The 18,892-nt window shown below is 33.0% G+C and overlaps 1 protein-coding gene across 3 annotated transcripts in view; it reads right to left on the minus strand.

Moving 5' to 3' along the window:
• The window catches only part of Fstl5 (follistatin like 5), a 585,582-nt gene that overhangs the window by 476,590 nt on the left and 90,100 nt on the right, over positions 1–18,892 (minus strand). For 2 of the 3 annotated variants that reach the window (XM_052180341.1, XM_052180340.1), the window contains exon 2: positions 12,632–12,662. In XM_052180341.1, coding sequence (XP_052036301.1) covers positions 12,632–12,662 — 31 coding nt within the window. Of the gene's footprint in view, positions 1–12,631; positions 12,666–18,892 lie in introns of all 3 variants that reach the window. The other variant, XM_052180339.1, reaches the window with a different exon arrangement.

Raw genomic sequence — 18,892 nt, forward strand, 5'->3', positions numbered from 1 at the left:
TTGTAAGATTCTTCTAATACTAATGTGCCTACTTGTTGCAATGTTCTTTATTCATTCTTCCAACTCAGTATAAGGTCTCATCAATTGGTCTCAGGCTTTAGGGACTCTGCCAGAGATCTATGCTTCAGTAGATCTTGTATTTAACTCCTTGGCTGGCTTGTCCTCACAAGGATGCAGTCCCTAGGGAAACTGAGGCCTGTATGTTCTTCTTTGCTTAGACTTTCCCAAGAATTTAGACTACAATATTTTGTAATAATGACCTTCAAATTGCATGGTTTCCATTCCATGACTAATACTGTTGGCTTTTGTCTGTTTCTAGTTGCTTGAAAGTATAAAATGCATAGCATTATATGTAGAACAAAGTTGAGATACACAGATAAATGAAGGGCAAACCATTTGACTCAAAGTGGTAGTTGGATAGAAGCTCGGGATGATGTCAAAGGAGAGGAGACATGGGGCGGGTAATCTACAGTAATCTGCAGGATTAGAGGAAGTCAAGAACTGAAGACCAAAAGTCTCTTTTGTTTTTAGAAAATGGTTGAAGAGGTCTGAAGGCCTGTGGTAGCAGTGGTTAGCAAGTGAGTCGTGTCTTTGTTGTTTTCAGCCTTGGGGAAGCTCACGCTATGAAATGTCAAACAGCTTCTTTCTCCTGTTTGGTCTTGCATTACATAGATATGGGGACCTTGGTGTCACAGTAAATGAAGAAATGGGGTATGCAACAGGAGTAGAAACCATTGTAAGGATAGCATGGAGTCTCTGCTTATTTGTCACACCAGGTCCTCAAGGAGGAACTCCTATACCTATGCCATGTTCAAGCTGCATTATCCCTAACAAGTCTTGCAGTTTTCCTCATAGTCATATTCATAATTTTTCCTATGTGCAGCATGGTTGAGTTATACACACACACACAAACACACACACACACACTGATGGCCTCCAGCTAGTAGTACAAACCTTTCATATACTAGCAACTGGTCATCTCAATCTTAGTGATGAATTTTCAGTTATGCTTCATAAAATATTCACAAATATTTTCTATATAACTTTTGTGAAAATGGTACTTGTTGGGTATTTAAGAATATAGAGATGTATTTCTTGATTTTAACCATTTCTACATGAAGTTGTTCTTTAATATGAGATGATTATATAGATTACATATATATATAATAAAGCATAATAACTTTCACAAACCTAATAGTCAATTTTATAATTTTACTTATCTAAATATGTATTTAGAAATATCTTATATTTAACAGATTTTGTTTCTGTACACTTTTATAGAAATATTTAAATTATACATATGTCACATATGCTATAAATATGCATATAGATATATAGAACATAGTTATAAACTGAAATTTGATTCAGATCCTATTGGCAACTATTACATTTCAGTTGATGTCATACATAGTCATATACATTATCCTTTTTGTGACCTTCACAAGAAAAACTTGTTGTATATAAGAAGTGAATACATACATGATTTGTGCACATTTTTAACATGTAAATTAATATCCTGGAAAGTCCTTCTCATAATTAACCAGGAAAAGGGAAAGAAGGTATTACAAATAAACTCACATGGTAGATAAAACTGAATAGTGCGTGGTAAGAGTTAGCAGAATTGGGACAAACAACAATGCAATGTTACTGTGAATTTTAATGGAAACATTTGATTTGTGACTGCCAAAAGCATGAAGATGCATGGAAACACAAGAGAAGATGCATTCATGTTAAGCAACATACTGTAAAAGATGAATCACTTTCATAAATACTGAAGGTTATATTCCAAAAGTAAGCAGCAGATCCAACTGAAAATAATAAATAAAGTGAAAGGTGTGTGATAAAATTCCTATTGCCCCTCCCTGCTGGCACACAAGCAAAATGTAAAGGAAATATCTCTGGAAAAAACTCACAACATAATCAAAATTTCATGTTGCAATCCAGGAAGCTGAATGAAACAAAATTGGGACATAGACCAGGTTATGCAAGCCTCCTATCATACTGAATTGATGAGTAAGCAGGCTGTGAGGGAAATTCCACAATACTTCCAGGCTTCTTAGGAGATTAGAAAGCTTATCATGTCTCCAAAACATATCAACCATCCACCCAAGGCCAAAGATAGCAATAACTCAAAAAGATGTGTAAAAATCCAGCAGAAGTACACTTGAACACAAACTACACATATATAAGTGTCTTCATGCAAAAAAATACAGAAAGACACCTCTGCCAGTAAAATAAGAATATTCATCTCCAAAAGTAAATATACATATTGGCTCTGAAACTGAAACTCATATATGAGAAGGTTTACCACCCAACACACCAGGAAGGTAGATGATCAAAAGGAATGTAGTGTCTTAAGGGGTTGGCACAGATTGAACATTGGAAACACCTAAAAGGTGATGGGATCTTGTACAGAAGTTCAATTGAGTAGTGATGTGAGACAAAATGCAGCTTGCATCTAGACAGCCATGGGCTCTTTGAACTTCAGAGAAGTAAGTAGTCAGAAATTTTACTTTTTTTTAAAGACGAGTGAAAACACTTAATACATGCTTGCCGTAAAGAAATATTTACTCAGCAAATGTGTCAGATTCTCTTCAGAACACCTTTTTAGAAGCACTAAAAACAAGGAAATTATAGATTTTTATAGATCTAGCCCACAAAATAAATAGCTAGCAACCAAGACTGTTATATGCAGCTGAAATATCTTTAAAAGCCAGTCAGAAAATAAACATTTCAAACCTTAGTAAAAAGTAAATGAATGACTACTATCCAAGCATTATAAAAGCTACATTAAGGAGTTCTTCAACGAAAGGGAAAAAGACAATCATGAATTCTTAGAAAAATTAAAGATCATGAGAAGTAGATAAAAATTTGAAACTAGGAAAATTTTACCATGTCCAAATTATCAAATTCCAAAGAGGAATTAGGAAAAAGAGAGATAAAGCTACTCAAGACAGAAACTGCATGTGGAACCATTATCAGGGCAGGAAACTGTTGGAAGGTAGGTCAGAGACCTTTGTGAGGTTGGTTGGAGTAGGATTCAGGGTAAAATAAAATCACTCTACCAAATGAGCACAGCATTGCATCAATCCTAAAGATTTCTTTCTATACTGGTAGATTAATGCATCCCTTAACCCTCAACAGAGAATCTTGTTCCTACAGTCAAAGGTGCCTAAAACAAAGACCCACAATTGGTCCATGTGCAGAAAATATAAAACTATGGAGCACTCATCCCTAAATGAGATTTCTCTATTATATCCCTTCTTTCTAAGGCTCAGGGACAATTGCAGAATAAAAGGTAGAAAGACTGTAAGAGTTAGATGTGGTGGAGAATTATGATAATGTTTTAGCATTTTAGACACAAAGGGCAATTTGCACATATGAGCACACAGTGATTATGATAGCATGAAGACACACCCTATGGAGGAACTACTGGCAATTAAAAGTTTCTGGCAGGCACATACCAGTTTTGACTATGTCCTAACTTTTCTAAAAGCTTGTGGAGCCTATTGACAATTCAGAATATTCCAGAGAGGACCAAAAAGAATAACTTTTAATTGGAGTATATATAACACCATAACAATACAAATTTAAGGCTCTAAAGCTGTCCTGGGGGGCGGGGGAAAGAGAAACATTGCACTACCTGAGTTCAAAATAAACCACATTAACAAAAGAAAAAAATCAAGACAACAGTGTTCCTTTCCAAACTACAGTGATAAAAAAAAATAGCAAGATTACCAGTAGTCCTACAAGTTTGTCATGAACTGATGTCTCAGAAATGTGGCACAGCACAGATTAGAGAAGACGTCCTCTTCAATGAATGATGCTGAGAAAATTGGACATCACCAGGACAAGAATAAAAATAGACTCCTATGTATTGTAACCTAAAATAAGTTACTGAAAAAGGATTAAGTACTTAAATATTAGAATAAACCCTAGAAAACTGCTGCCAGAAACCTTAGGTGATGTCCTTCTTAGGAGGGATTAGAAAGGTCATGTAAAATTTCTTCAGTTCAGGCAGCCTTCTGAAAAGATTTAAAAGGTGGAAGAAAAGTTTATGATACCTAAAAACATATTGATTAATAGACTCTACAACATATTTTAGAGAAAAAAGGCAAAGTAAGCAAACCAAAGACCATCACTCAATACTATACTTATATTTTTCAAGGTCTCTAATTCAACATTAGAATTCTTGGTTAGATATGAATAGTTCTGACTTTCAATTTCAGCACCATAAATAAAAACACCATGACTTCCCTAGCAACTATTATTTATAGAATACATTATAATATATATATACTATCAAAATGTATTTTATGTTATATATTAGCATTTTAAGAGGTTGGGGGGTGGAGGGTGGGGAAAGATGGGAACCTTATCTGGTATTGGGTGAGGAAAAATGAAAGAAGCCCTGAGGTCCAGCACAAAGAAGAGAAAAAAGGCAACCTTGGAAGGTAGGAGGTTGAAGGGACGCTCCAGAATGCACCAGAGACCTGGGAGGTAAGGTACTCTCAGGAAGCAAAGGGAAGGACCTTAGATGAAATGTCCAACAGTAGGGAGAGGGAACTTATAGAGCCCACCTCCAGCAGGAAGACAGGACAGTAAGAAGTGAGGGAGGGGGTTGACATCCCACAGTCAAAATCCTCACCTATAATTGTTCCTGTCTGAAAGAACTGCAGGGATGGAAATGGAGAGGAGCCCGAGGAAAAAAAGGTCCAGCAACAGGCCCAAAATGGGATCCAGCTCAAGGGGAGGTCCCAAGACTGACACTCTTACTGAGGCTACAGAGCACTCAGAAAAAGGGAGCTATCATGCCTGCCCTCCAAAAGACCCAACAAGCAACTCAAAGAGTCAGATGCAGATATTTGAACCCAAATAATGGACAGAAGCTACTGACCTTTGTGGCTGAATTGGGAAAAGACAGGAAGAAGCTGAGGAGGAGGGCGACACTGTAGGGAGACCAGCAGCTTCAAATAACCTGGACCACTGAGATCTCTCGGACAGTTGGGCCACCAACCAGACAGCATACACCAGCTGATATGAGGCCCCTAAGTCATATACAGCAGAGGAATGCTGGTTTTAGTCAGAGAAGATGTACCTAACCCTCAAGAGACTGGAGGCCCCAGGGAATTTAGAGGTCTGGTTGGGTGCAGGGTGGGGGGTTGGGATATCCTCGTGGAGACAGAGGGTGGAGAGGAGGTATGGGATGTGGAACAGTCGGATGGTAGATGGAGGGTGGGTGGGGAATAAAATCTGGAGTTTAAATAAACAAACAAACAAACAAACAAATAGTTAAAAATTTATATTACAAAAATTTTCTATGCCCAAATCTCTTTTAGATTATTAGACAGGGTTTCTCTGTATAGCCCTGGCTTTTCTGGAACTCATTCTGTAGACCAGGCTGGCCTTGAACTCAGAAATCTGCCTGCCTCTGCCTGCCTCTGCCTTCCAGAGTGCTGGGATTACAGGCCTGCGCCACCACCACCCACCCAAATCTCTTAAAGAGAAAAGTTTAAGAAGTGGCTATTAGCACATCATTAGCTGTTCCCTGTCCAAAAATTAAGAATTCGGATGGCCGAGAGGCACCTTAAGAAGTGCTCAACATCATTAGTCACTAGGGAAATGCAGATCAAAACTACCCTGAGATTTCATCTTACACCAGTCAGAATGGCTAAGGTCAAAAACTCAGGAGACAGCAGGTGTTGGCAAGGATGTGAAGAAAGAGGAACACTCCTCCACTGCTGTTGGGGCTGTAAGATGGTACAACCACTGTGGAAATCAGTCTGGAGGTTCCTCAGGAAACTGGACATGAGACTTCCAGAGGACCCTGCTATACCTCTCCTGGGCATATACCCAAAGGATTCCCCGGCATGCAATAAAGACACATGCTCCATTATGTTCATAGCAGCCTTATTTATAATAGCCAGAAGCTGGAAAGGACCCAGATGCCCCTCAAAGGAGGAATGGATACAGAAAATGTGGTATATTTACACAATGGAATACTACTCAGCAATTAGAAACAATGAATTCACAAAATTTGTAGGCAAATGGTTTGATCTGGAAAATATCATCCTATGTGAGGTAACCCAATCACAAAAGAATACACATGGAATGCAATCTCTGATAAGTGGATATTAATTAGCCCAGAAGCTCTGAATACCCAAGGCACAAATTGCATAACAAATGACTCCCATGAAGAAGTATGGAGAGGGTCCTGATCCTGGAAAGGATTGATCTATCATGGGAAGGGAATATAAGGACAGAGAAAAAGGAGGGAGGTGATTGGAGAAGGGATGGAGAGAAGAAGGTTTATGGGACATATGGGGAGGGGAGATCCAGGAAAGGAGAAATCATTTGGAATGTAAACAAAGAATATAGAAAATAAAAATATTTAAAAAAAAGAATATCATCAGATAGTATCTCAGACATAAAGCAGAGTTTCCTTAATCTTCTGTGAACCTCATCTGACAAACACCCTGATTTATGTCCCTTTTTAATTTTCTAACTAATTAAATACTATGTAGCCATTCCCATTATGGAATATGCTATTTAAATAAATGTGAATCTGTATTTCTGGGCTCATCTGTAGCTCCTGAACAAAATATCTCTTATTCCTTTTACTGTGATAACTGTGCTTTTGTGTTGACATAGAAATAAAAATACTCTAAAACAGTCAAGATGAGAAACCTCATGCCTATTTATCATCATTACATCATTAGTAGACTAGATCTCGAGAACTCTTCAAATTACAATCCAATAATTAAAATAATTAAATAGTATAAAATTGATATGATATATTCTTTTATTTTTGTATATTTATGTATTTGAAGTTTTATAATATGTATTTTTCTACATTTTATGTTATGTAGCAGTCTCTAAAAAACGAAATAAACTGCACAAAAATATGTGGTATAAAGGGGGATTATTGAGTTAGTTTACAAATAGAGCAGGGAGGTGCACAGTACTCATCTATCTGTCAAAGTGGTTGAAAATCCACTATTTACTCATTCCAAGTATCTGAAATATTTTTAGTACAGACTCATTGCTAAAAGTCTCACAGATGCATTGATATTGATTCCATACAATGAGGCTGAAGAACATCTAGTGTTCTTCACATATATTACAGAGATACCTGTGTACTTTCTCAGAAAGATGAGGAAAGGGCTCGACCTGTTCACATACCACTTCTGAACCCTGTTCTATCTGCTCGGCCAGGTGGAACATACCACCCATAGTCAGGGTCAGCTATTCTAAGTTATTCCTCCCTACATTCCGGGACAGTTACCAATAATTGTGTTTCCTAGATTACTCTAAATCCCTTCCCAATCCTTTCAATTAATACCACTCATCAAACATGGATAAATTAAAAATGATTATAAGGTTTACATTTAATAATATGTGAACAATAACTTGGATAATATAAGATCTTTTCATTTTACTAAAATGAGTCAAAAGAAAGTGAATGCTTTACCTCATTGAATTCTTAGGCCAGCATCCTTTAGTATATTTACATTAGCAATGAGAGGGAAAAAATACAGAGAGCTTTCTGAAAGGGTGAATAGTTGAAGAATGTAGCAAAATCAGCCTTTCCCAGAATGTGAGCCCAATTACTCTAATGACATGAACCATGTTCACTGTTTCCTGGAAGGTGGGTGATAGGGTACAAACCCGTGATTAAATTAAAAACTTGAAATGTATAATGAACTACTGGCCAGAAACATTATGATCATGGAAAAAACTGGCATTGGCATAATGCATTTGAAGCACATGTGTATTATTATTCTCATGCATTAAGATAAATCCACCAATAATTTAGGAAGTTATCATTTTAGAATAAAGGTTTAAAATTGGTCACTAATCATATTATATAGGACTTTATATATTCACATAATACATAGAAATAAAAATGTATTAGAATTTTAAAGGGAAATTTTTATGTATTTCACAAACATTACAAAGCTGGGTAAAGTATATTTAACTAACAGCACAGAAAAAAACTAAATAATACATCACTTTTTTATGTAACATCTAATTTGCTTTATTTCAAAGAAATTCAGATACCTCACAAAACATTTTAAATTTATGATATTAAATTATCTTGGGGAACAAAATATTGATAGATATTCAAATACACAAGGTAATATACTTCTTTTAATGAAATAAATGTCATATTTAATGCACCCAAGTGTCAAAACAAAACAAGAAAGCAAACTGGGTAATGGACCATAGAGGTTTTTCTTTGATATATAATACAGGGACAACATAAAATTAAAACATGCAGCCACAAGACCATTTCAGAAAATAACTACTCAAGAAATTATTCATTCTAGGAGCAACTATTTCCTTACCCTAAATATAAAAGACATTGAGTATAAGTTATTTTTTTTATTGAAATGTTAGTTATGTGACTATATCAAAAGACAATATACACTTTTAAAAATAAAATCTCTGCTGGAATCACTTAACTTTTTTAAAGTTCATAATAACAGAAGTTTTACATTAGAAATTAAAGGGAAGGTCAATGTTCATAAGGTAGTGTATGGTTTAAAATGCACTGAATCATAAAACCACTGACTTAAATACAAAAAATAATTGTATTTTATATGAACCATTAAGTTATTAAGAAAACAGTCATTTGTAGTCTGTTTTCTCAAAATCTCCAGCCCTGTTATATTCTGCCGTCGTTTACGCTGCACTGCTTGTTGGTGGATAAGAATTTGCAGCACAAATAATTGTGAACTAAAATTAATGATATGCTGGATAACATGATTTATTGAAAGCCTTTGGAAATCTAAATAATATGAAAATTATTTTAAAAGACAATATGTTTTGATAAAAATAAAATTAACTCTTCTCTGCATAAATAATAAACTTGAACACTTGCTTTTGGACTGTATTCTACTTGCCTTAATAAAGTCATTCTACAGGAAAAGATGTCTATCTTCCAGGTTGAGGTTGCAGGATGAAATTAATCAGGATCATTTAATATTGTAACAACTTATTTTTATGAATATTTTTATTTAAAATTTTTATCCAATATATGTTTTCCCCTCTTTAAATTCCTTACATCCTCTTCAACTCCATACAAACCCAATTTAGAGAGAGGGGGGTGCTTACTGTAATGTATTTATCTGTTCAAAAATACTTGCAAATGTTTCCACTAATGTGAGTATATGTAAAGACTGGAAGTTATATTCAGATCTCTTAGTAATTTTTTTCCTGTATTTAACTTTTTTCTCTCTATATAATTCTCTAACTACATGGAGGTAGCTAACTAGGCTGGACTGGGATCTAGATAGTCTAGGTATTCAGTTTTCTCTCCCATCAACCTAGTGCTGGGGTTTTAGACAGACTTCTATACCCAGTTTCTATTCAAAGTAGATGTTTAAGTATAGTCCTTAGATAATGCTTGTGCAGCATTTTCTCCCAGTTCTATCTTCATGAATTTTTAAAAGATGAAAAGCATATTATCTTAAATCCTAGATAAAGTCGCCAAATATATCCCATTGACAGCAAACTGGATAAAATCTGATAGAATATTTGTTGGCATCATTCAGATTGTTCACAGTTAATGTGTTAACATATTTCTTCATATATGAAGTTGGAGTAGGGTGAAACTCCAGAAAGCCTAAATCTCTAAGAATGTACAAACTGACTTCTTATATCTAGAATAAAGTCCATCGTCATCTTTTTTCCTCACGTATCAATATTTGTCAATTTGGCAAGATCTAGAATCCCAGAGGATGTAAGCTGATGGATAGATTTGTGAAGCATTATTCCACAAAATGATATGGGAAGATATATTGTAATTGTTGATATCACTATCCTACAGACCTGTATACCGGACTAAATAAAGGGGAAAAGCAAGCCACGTAACGTTCATCTCTCTTTACTTCTTGCCTGGGAATAATAGTAACCAATGGCTTTACACTTCCACCCCATGTCCTGCTAACCATGGTAGATTTTTCATCCACCTGTAACCCAAAAGCAATCCATCCATAATTCAGTTGTTTTAGTGAAACACGCAGCCAAAATAAAGTAACTAGTAGACAGCTTTTTAAGAATTAGAGTTTTTTGCAAGGTGGGTTTTTATCATAATAAAACTATCCGAAGATCTTATTAAATTGCATATAAAATTCTGATGTGTAAAGAATTGTATTACCATTCAATAAATTGTACTAATATTTACCATCAAAATGTGTACATAGACAGTTAAATTACTTTTTGAAGTCTATAAAATATAGTTTGTCAGCACAAGACTTAAAGAAGTTCTCTATAACAGAATTTTGCTGCATTTCATTAATGTCATTTAACAAAAGGTTACACTGATGAAAAGTGCATCTTTGGTCTCACAGTCTTGCCACTGTTAAACATTAGATTACTCAAACTATAGCTAGCTGTAGAAGGGACACATATTTTATTTCTATCATTTCTACATAAGAAGAACATAGTGTGCTCAGTAAGAAGATGAAAGATGAGATAATGCTAGATGCTCAGTTTTGCTCTTGAGTATGGTTACTAGTCCTTTATTTAGAAATCAAAAGAAAATTTCATATTTTCACCAATAGATAATCATGGCCAAACTCTCTGTAAATATATCAACCTGTGTTTTAAACTATTTGAGCAACATAAAGGATTTTCAAGTTGGTAGAAATGTAAAGCTGTTTTTAAGTCACCTATTATTCCAACCTAATCAAAATGTCACTTCACCACTGTGGTCTAAGGAAACTACTTTTTAATTTGAAATGTGTAGATGACCACTTAAGTCACTTCATTGTGAAATACCGGCAGGTTTTAGTGAATTTATTGTGTTGCTTTTTTAAAAATTATCTTTAAAATGAATTATTTGCTAACAGTGTTTTTATAAAACTAAATGGATATCAATGCAATATATGATATGTTGATGTTATATACACATAATACCCCTATGAAAGTATGTTAGAAATAGTCTGACTACAACATCAAACCTTTCAGATATACAGCACTGCCATGATTTATATTATGTTAGAATCAAACTCCTGTAAATCTCTCAAATTGGAAATTAAATAAATATTCATACCTAACATAAAATATAGAAAATGTATACACTAAAATAATTAACAATTCAATTAAATGCTTTTTTGGTCAAATCACATGAACACATAATTTTTTAAAATATAAAAGTATTATTTTCCAGGGCATTTAAAGGAATGTCATATTCTACAAATATGGGACATGTTACACAATTAAAAATTTATAGGTTATTTCAAAATTTATTTATACATACATTAAATAGTACAGATCAAGTTTCATTTGACTGCTTTATAATTTGTTTATTGAAGAGCACTGGAAACATTAAGTTAGAATCATTAAGTTGGAGTTCTTGTTATGAGCAAAACCAGGTACAAATGCAGGAAATTAAATTAAAGCCTTTCTCTGGACTTAATTCCATGTAATAAATTTGTTTGAACAAATGAGATTAGCTGTTGCACAGGAAGTTCATGGAACTACTAGATGAAAGTAAGTTATAAATATTAACATAAATTACAATGATTATTTTCTAAGAAACATACAATTTTCAAATTGTTTAACAGTCCTTTATAAGCTATGGCTTCATGCTGTGTTATTTGTTTTTGTTTTATTTAACACTGACACTATAAAAGCTATTCTTTAGATGACATCATCCTATACCCAAGGAAACAGCAGTCCTGGGTGAAATAAGCAAGTTCTGGTGTCAGAATCCATCTCTCATTCACATACAAGTCAGTAATTTTAAAAAGCATCCTGTATGTGTGAGTTTTGAATCATACATCAGCTAAGTACACAGGAAGGTCTGGCAAACATCATCTCAAAAATTTTATTACACATTTAAAACATATTCCCAGACAATACTTGCAAAACATTATTTCTACTTCATATGGTGTGGTTTGTATGTCCAGCATAATAAAACATCAAGAAGAATGCTTCATTAAACTTATTTCTGCTTCAACAACAGAGTTACAAATATGATTTAATGTTTAGCTGATACAGTGTAGCCCTTCATGGGCAGGAATTCATGTCATGTGAATGCATATCAGACAGCACACCTTAGACCAGAAATTCTCATTTGCAGCCCAAAAGTGTGCACCTCAAATCTAGTATTAGTTTGTTGAACATAAATGTGTATAAAAATTCCAGAGACAAAAAATACCATGCTTCTTATTTCTCAAACATAATTTACTTAATTGTCATCTCAGGACTTGCTACAGTTTCCCTTTTCTTATTAGAAACATTTCATTCTATGCTATTATCAATTTAAAAACGTTAACAAAGATCTTCAATATTTTATATATAGGTAAAGTAAGATACCAATGGCCTAATATTGAGTTCATATAGAATGTATTTTGAAAAGTATCATTTATCTATTTATACATGTGGAAAAAAAATACTAAATCCTAGCGACAATGGTTGGGGCAGTGATCTTATCTGGACCATTCTGTGAACAAAGATTTTCTCAACAGAGAAGTGTGCTGGCCACACAGAGTACTAAGAGGATCAAATAATTTTAGAATTACATGGCAGATTGTGAATTATACTATTATAACTGTATTTATAAGATGTTATTACATACTTTTCTATTTAACCTTTGAAAGATTGAAAGATCATTTCTTACCTTTGATTCTTGAACTTTCTTGACTTTTTTCCTGCTGAAATGGAAACAGAAATGGGTCAAAATCTTTAAGTAAGTATGTTACTTATATGCTGATATAAGTTTTATCGTCAACATGAGTCAAATGCATTCTATACATATACCTCAAAACTTAATTTTGGAAATTTATCTATCCAATTAATAAAAACCCTTGGTGCACAAATCGCTGTAAGAAACCCAAGAAACACACACACACATAAGCACATGCACACGCACACACACACACACACACATAAATATATATATATATATATATATATATATATATATATCAGATAAATAAATGGCTAATGAGTAATAGATATTCATGCCTCTTTACAATAGATAGTAATATTTTCTAAATTTGTAGTCAAATCAATATTAATTATAAAATATTGACAATAGTAAATATTTAAGAATAAAGTGAAAACTCTGATTAAAGCGGTATAAAAGATTGTCTTTACTGCAATTTAAATTAAAATTGTTCTTATTTTAAGGCTAATGTTGATAATATGTTCTTCATTAAAAGGTTGGATATTAATTCGCCCAGAAGCCCTGAATACCCAAGGCACAAATTGCATAACAAATGACTCCCATGAGGAAGTATGGAGAAGGTCCTGATCCTGGAAAGGATTGAGCTAGCATTGGAGAGGAATATAAGGACAGAGAAAAAAAGGAGGGAGGTGATTGGAGAATGGATGGAGAGAAGGTTTATGGGACATATGGGGAGGGGGGATGCGGGAAAGGGGAAATCATTTGGAATGTAAACAAAGAATATAAAAAATAAAAATATTAAAAAAAAGGTTGCTACCGTCAAACCTGTACATCAGCTTAACATTGTCTTTACTAGTTTTAAATTAGATGTTGTGTAATCTGTAACTTCTCAATTAAGATTCAAACACAGTTTAATCTCCATAAAATTTCAATATCTCACCTAAAATAATTTTAAAACATATCACAAATAAAATATCAAATATTAAATATACATATAATCTAGTATTAAATTAATACCAATCAAATTTTTCAATAAAAATGTTGCTGTAACCATTCACCTAAAATTTCAAACTCAATAAAAACTCAGCTAAGTTATACATATATATGTATATATGCATATGTAAATTTAGCCTATTTACCAAATATTATCAATCTGAAAGACTATTACATATGGAATTTCATATAGCTATATATACACATGTAGCTTTATCATCATATAGTCATTTCACATGTGGATTATTTTATATAATAAAATGTCATACACTTTAAGCATTTTCACCCAAATTTCTTCTTCTCTTCATTCTTGCTATTCCTATTGTTTCTCTAGTACAATACTTCTAGGTTTATTTCACATACATAAATTACTTCTTGTATATATAAAATATTGACCCCAAACTGAAAGAAAAGTAGTGGCATTTATCTTCTTGTGTCTGCCTCATTACCCTCAGTATTACACTATCCAATGCCATTCATGGTCCTGCAAACAACATAATTATATTACTCGTTATAGCTCTAGAAATCTCTATTGTAATTGTTCACAACAGCATTTTATGATTTCATTTTTATCCTTAATACAATTAGGCAATTTTCATGTTTGGTCTTTAAAAAATGTTTCATAAACATGGAGGTAAAAGTGTCTCGGTGATGTGATGAATTAAATTTCTTTGTTTACTTAATACATACTATGTGTTTAGTAGCTATTTTTTCCAATTTTGTTTTATTTTTATATACATATCTAATGTACCTAAACTAATTTTTATTCCCACTGGCTCCATATATTTCCTGCTTTCCTTCAAATAGCATCTGCATCTAATTTTTTTCTTAATGAACAGCCATTCTGACTAGGGTAAGTTGAAACTTAATTGCAATTTTAATTTCAATTCCTCCGATAATGTAGGATATTAAATATTTTTCACATTTATTGGTTAATGGTATTTCATCTTTTTACAGTTGAATGTTCACTAACATTTACTGATTGAAAGATCTGAAAATTTAATGATGTTTAATTTTATAGTTATATATTTTTATTATATATTATAGATGTTAATCTAATGTGGCAAAGATTTTTTCCCATTCTACTCTCTGATTCTTTACTCTGGATAACCCCTTTGGCTGGGTAGATGCTTTTAATTTCAGGTGACCCCATTAGTACACTTGTGAGGTTTATGTGCTGGGGTATTAAAATGCATGCTTACTACATCCTTAAATATTCCTCCAATATCCTTCAATACTTTCCCCTAGAAATTAAAATTATCAGTTCTTTCAAAACATTTTTTGATTTATTAGCACTCTTTGAATCTGGAAGAAATCTGATTTTTATTCTTTTATATGTGGGAAGCCATTTTCCAAGCAACATTTGTTAGAAACACAGTTTTACTTCAGTTATTTGTTTTGATGACCATTTTCAAAATTCACATGGCTTTCTGTAATTTTTGGTTTGTGCTTGAATTGTCTGCCTGCATGTGAATCCTGCACTCCTAAATAGCCAGCTTTGTATTGTCTCAGTGGGAGAGGATGTACTTATTCCGGAGTTGATGTCTGTTGGGAGGAGGGTTGAAATTGACCCTCAGAGGGTGGATTCCATATTCTACATACTCAGACTATAAATTCACTGTTATCACCCTTTCTTTTGAAACATGATATAACACAATATTTTCGGGAATGTGCATGTGTGTTTGTGTGTGTGTTGTGTGTGTGCTTGTGTTATATAATCTCATATTTTCTATAAAATAATGGTAACATTGCTGTAGAAATAGTGGAAAATAATAGTCTTTCTCTGACTTGGCCAATTTGCAACTAAATCCATTTTCTCTCTAATTTCTGTCTAATACTTTTAAAATACAGTGAAACAAGATAAATAGAGTGAAACACTGGTTCCAAGAAAGAAAGATTCTTAAGGTCTAGAATTGATGGGGTACTACTTCAAGAAAATACATACTTTTTGAAACCTTTAGCTTCTGTATAAATAACCACAGTCCTTATTCAGAGAAGAAAGATAAATATTCTATAATTAAGTATTCAAAATTAGGACAAATATAGTTTAATTATCCAGAGAAAGAGAATGGAAAGCTATGAAATTTTAGGATGAAAAACCAACGGAATCATAGATTCTCAGCTAATGCATTATTTATGAAGTAAGTTTTTAATTGTATAGATTCTTCTCAGAGGTCAAGTACAATTATCTCTTAAAAATACCAATTAGAGTTATTGAACTAGGAGGAATCATTGCCTTCAAATAAAGGACTATTTTATCTCTCTTGTGGGTTTAGATGTAATATTGAAATTATTCAAATAAGGAAAAGGAATATATAAAAATGTACATGCTGATAAAAATTTCATCAAAAAGCTACCTAGTAAAGAATGACTTGAGTTGTGTATTTTTGTTTACAAGACTTGTTTCATTTTATCTAGTTGTCATTTAGATTTATGTTGTTATTATTAAGTTTTACTTATTGCAGTAGAGTTTGACAACATCTACATAATGGAAGGAAAGTAAGGTAGAGAAAATGGCAACATTACTGATTTTATATTATTATTAATGCAAAGCATGAGTAGAAAAATGTGATAGAAGGAAGGTCAGTTTTTTGTAATACAATATGTGAGAAAAGAAAAGCTGAGGTATTCTGGGCTTACCGATTAATTGATTTAGTTCAATATAATTATTTTCTTTATATAATAAGAGAAATGGTTAGTTCAATATCGAAGGTTGAGTGCTTTTCCAAATTTCAAGAACATGACAGTGACTTAAATATATTAATTCAAGAAAAGCAGAATCACATACCTCATGGCTTGGCCTTCTTGAGCTAATCCTAACTGGTTCCATCCATCATGATTTTATGATACATAACTATTGCTTATATTACATGAAGTTAAATAGGTTAAACAGACACTGATACTGTATTTTGCTGAATAGATTTATAGTAATACACATTTACATAAATCAGTTTTGATATTGCTTCAAAATATTTTCTGATATGGCAGTCAAATTTTAAAATAAGTACATTTTCCCACCTATAAAATGCATTAGTAGGAACACAACTCATTTTTCATTTGTCTTACAGTTTTTCTTAGAAAGTTTTTAAAGCATTGTATTTTTATAATATAAACAGACAGCATAAAAATATAAACCATAGGTTAAAGTAGCCAACAATCCTGTGTCAAAGGTTGATTAAAAATTATCTAATGATTCTACTTTCCTTGGAATTTAACTATTATTTTTCAATGCTGTCTTTGATAATGTTATATTACAACTTTGAAGGCACTTTTGTGACAGAGAAAAAATTCAAAAGTAAATTGGATGAAAGGATAAATTCAGAAGAATCATTTGGATATAAACAAGAATCTCTTACATTTTAAAAAGCAATTGGGTTAACATTAAATGGGTAATAAAAAATGGTTGGAGATTGGTTCTAATGCTTGGATTCAATCAGAAATCTACACACCCAAAAGCTAAAGGTTCTTGTCCCCAATTGGTTTTGAATCTGTCACTAAAGATGCCAAAGGCCAATGGCTAGGCATGGGGAGGGGTATGAAGAGTTGTGCAGTTGAGGAATCAGAAAAGAATGGGAGAGAATCTTCAACTAGGTGGGTAGAAGGATGGAAAACAGGAGCAGCAGGAGATGAATTCAACTATCCAGGTGAGATTTCACGGTATTGGCCACTGGTTACTTCCAAGATTGGGCTTGGAGAAGCAGGGGAAGGTTTTGGAGTGCCAAACCTTTGAGGTAGCAAGAGCATTTACAAAATAAGCTAGTGTGTGTGTGTGTGTGTGTGTGTGTGTGTGTGTGTGTGTGTGTGTGTGTGTTTCATTCAAGGATCCAAAGATAGCTCCTGGCAGGTGCATGCATGCGATCTGCTAGAAGCCAAAGTTGTATAGCCAAAACTCACCACTACATAAAATTAAGTTTTGTTGGCATATACAACTGTTTTATAAATAAGTACAATTGTCCTAAAAGATCTATAGAAACTGGTATATAACCACATATATACCAAGCCACACAGGCAAATTTTTTAACTTAGTTTACTGTTATCAAAATAGAAAATATAATTAAGACTAATAATTATCAACATTTGAATTTGTAGCATAAGACTGTATTATCATGGTAGGCTAATAAGTTTAAATTTCTTCTGAAAACTTTGTGTCTTTTATTTCTCAAACAAATGCTACCAAAAATAGTAATGAATAAATTTGTAGAACATGTATATATCATATATTTCCCCATATATTTTATAGTGTAAACAAAATATTAAGCATTGTTAAACATAACTATTAGTATTACAATGCTTTGAAGCATAAATTCATGAAAGTGGTCAATAGGAGAGTTATTTAGTATAATTAAGTCATTACAATTTGATAGTACATTTATATTTTAACATTCCAACACATGAATATACCAAAGCACATGTTTTTTCACCTGCTCTACTGACAATTATCTCAATAATATTCATGTTGCTAAAGTTAATTTAATTATAAAAATTCCTGTCAAATAAAGCACACAGTAAATAAGAAATAATGCCTAAGACTCACTTAACCTTGCTGTTAAAAAAATACAGCCAGAAAAACAAAATGATGAAAGGGTTTTTCTTTGCTTAATTTAAAAAATAATTTTATTATATTTTATTTCAAATCTTTTATTTCTTGGCATTTCAATAGTGTACCTATTCCACTGCCCCATGACTCTTTCTTTTGCTCTTTAGTTTCAAACATCATCTCTATTACTTGACCATCTTTACAAGTGGTATTATTCCCATTTATGCAACATTTGTGATCATGCCTTTTCCCCTTAGTGGAATGTTGATTTCATTGACTAAAGAACTTTGAAATCTCCTCTTATAAACCCTCAGGCAAAAGCTCCAAAATTCAATAGTTGAGTAGCATGAAAAGGCATGAACACACACACATACACACACACACACACACACACACACACACACACAAACACACACACACACACAGAGGATGATAACATATACCAATGAACGGTGAAATTATACACTGTTTGGAGTACATTCAGGGTGAATTGAGGGTCTCTTGTGATTTTGCATGTGTGAAGGTAAACAATAAGTAGTGAGAAACTGAAAATCCTTAAAGAGATGGAGAAAGTAGGTTCTATATACAATTTAGAGAAAGAGCAGAGAACTGCATTATGTCATAGGCTCAGTGTTCCCTTCCACAGTGGATCCTATAACCAAATATTCAGATTTGTGCGCTAAACTTGAGAAAACATATAACAGAAAAATACACACTAGAAA

The sequence above is a fragment of the Apodemus sylvaticus genome, chromosome 4 (genome assembly GCF_947179515.1).
Source record: "Apodemus sylvaticus chromosome 4, mApoSyl1.1, whole genome shotgun sequence".
NCBI lineage: Eukaryota > Metazoa > Chordata > Mammalia > Rodentia > Muridae > Apodemus > Apodemus sylvaticus.